This window comes from Myotis davidii, unplaced genomic scaffold, assembly GCF_000327345.1.
Source record: "Myotis davidii unplaced genomic scaffold, ASM32734v1 scaffold723, whole genome shotgun sequence".
Classification (NCBI taxonomy): Eukaryota; Metazoa; Chordata; class Mammalia; order Chiroptera; family Vespertilionidae; genus Myotis; species Myotis davidii.
Genome location: NW_006294589.1, coordinates 320,648 through 321,756, shown reverse-complemented (window position 1 = coordinate 321,756; position 1,109 = coordinate 320,648). Strand labels below are relative to the sequence as shown.

At 38.9% G+C, this 1,109-nt stretch overlaps 1 protein-coding gene across 4 annotated transcripts in view; it reads left to right on the top strand.

Annotated features, from left to right (window-relative positions):
• FKTN (fukutin) overlaps positions 1–1,109 on the top strand; it is a 31,040-nt gene that overhangs the window by 10,033 nt on the left and 19,898 nt on the right. For all 4 annotated transcript variants that reach the window (XM_006768728.2, XM_006768727.2, XM_015567194.1 and 1 more), the window contains exon 4: positions 660–937. In XM_006768728.2, coding sequence (XP_006768791.1) covers positions 660–937 — 278 coding nt within the window. The remainder of the gene's footprint in view (positions 1–659; positions 938–1,109) is intronic.

Below are 1,109 nucleotides of genomic sequence, written 5' to 3'. Positions count from 1 at the left end.
CACCAGTGGGGTCCCTCAGCCTGGCCTGCATGAATCGAGCCAAAACTGGCTCTCCAACATCCCTCGAGGGGTCCCAGATTGCAAGAGGGCACAGGCCAGACTAAGGGACCCCACCGGTGCACGAATTTGTACACCGGGCCTTAGTAACTAATGATGTTGGAAAATGCACTTTGTTTTATAGTATGCCTTAGTCTGTTTTCTATTTATTTGCATTATAATGGGCTTCTTTTATAGTACCTTGTGTAAGGTGTTAGGATATAAACTATAGGATGAAAGTACTACTTTTCTCAAGTACGTTTAAAGATAAAGGTTATTAGAAGTTAAATTGAGAATTACAAGTTTAAGTGCTATCCTAACATTTATTTTATAGATACTAATCAGAAACCACTAAAATGAGCATTCTCATTCAAGGAAGAACTTTATGTTTATTTTCATAAAGAGAGTCTTTGAACATGTCTTCCAAGCTACTTAGTTTCTCTCTTCTTACTTTTCTTTTTTCTCCCACTGTCTCCTTCCCCTCACCACCCTCATTTTCAAATCTTCTGGCAAAGAACAGATTAGCACAAAGATATGTATGGCTTAATTCAGTATAAATCATTTTAGTTTTGTTGCTAGTACTTGGTTTTAAATATTCATGCTTGATGTTTCTTTGGCTTTAGGAAGGCTGGTTTCGGATAGCTGAAAACATGGGATTTCAGTGCCTGAAGATCGAGAGCAAAGATCCCCGGCTGGATGGGATAGACTCACTTTCTGGAACTGAAATCCCCCTGCACTACATCTGTAAACTGGCCACGCACGCCATTCATGTGGTGGTCTTTCACGAGAGGAGTGGCAACTACCTCTGGCATGGCCATCTGCGCCTCAAAGGAAACATCGACAAGAAGTTTGTTCCTTTTCGAAAGTTACAGTTTGGTCGTTATCCAGGAGCTTTCGACAGGTAAATTCAGGGTCTGAAATGTGAAACCTATATTGTCCAGTCATGAATTATTACTTTTTTTTTTACATTTAGTAATTGCATCTAATATGTAGTTCACATAACTCAGTTTTGAAATGTTAATATTCAACAGGAAGAAGCTCATGCACAAATGCATCAGGAAATATATATAAAT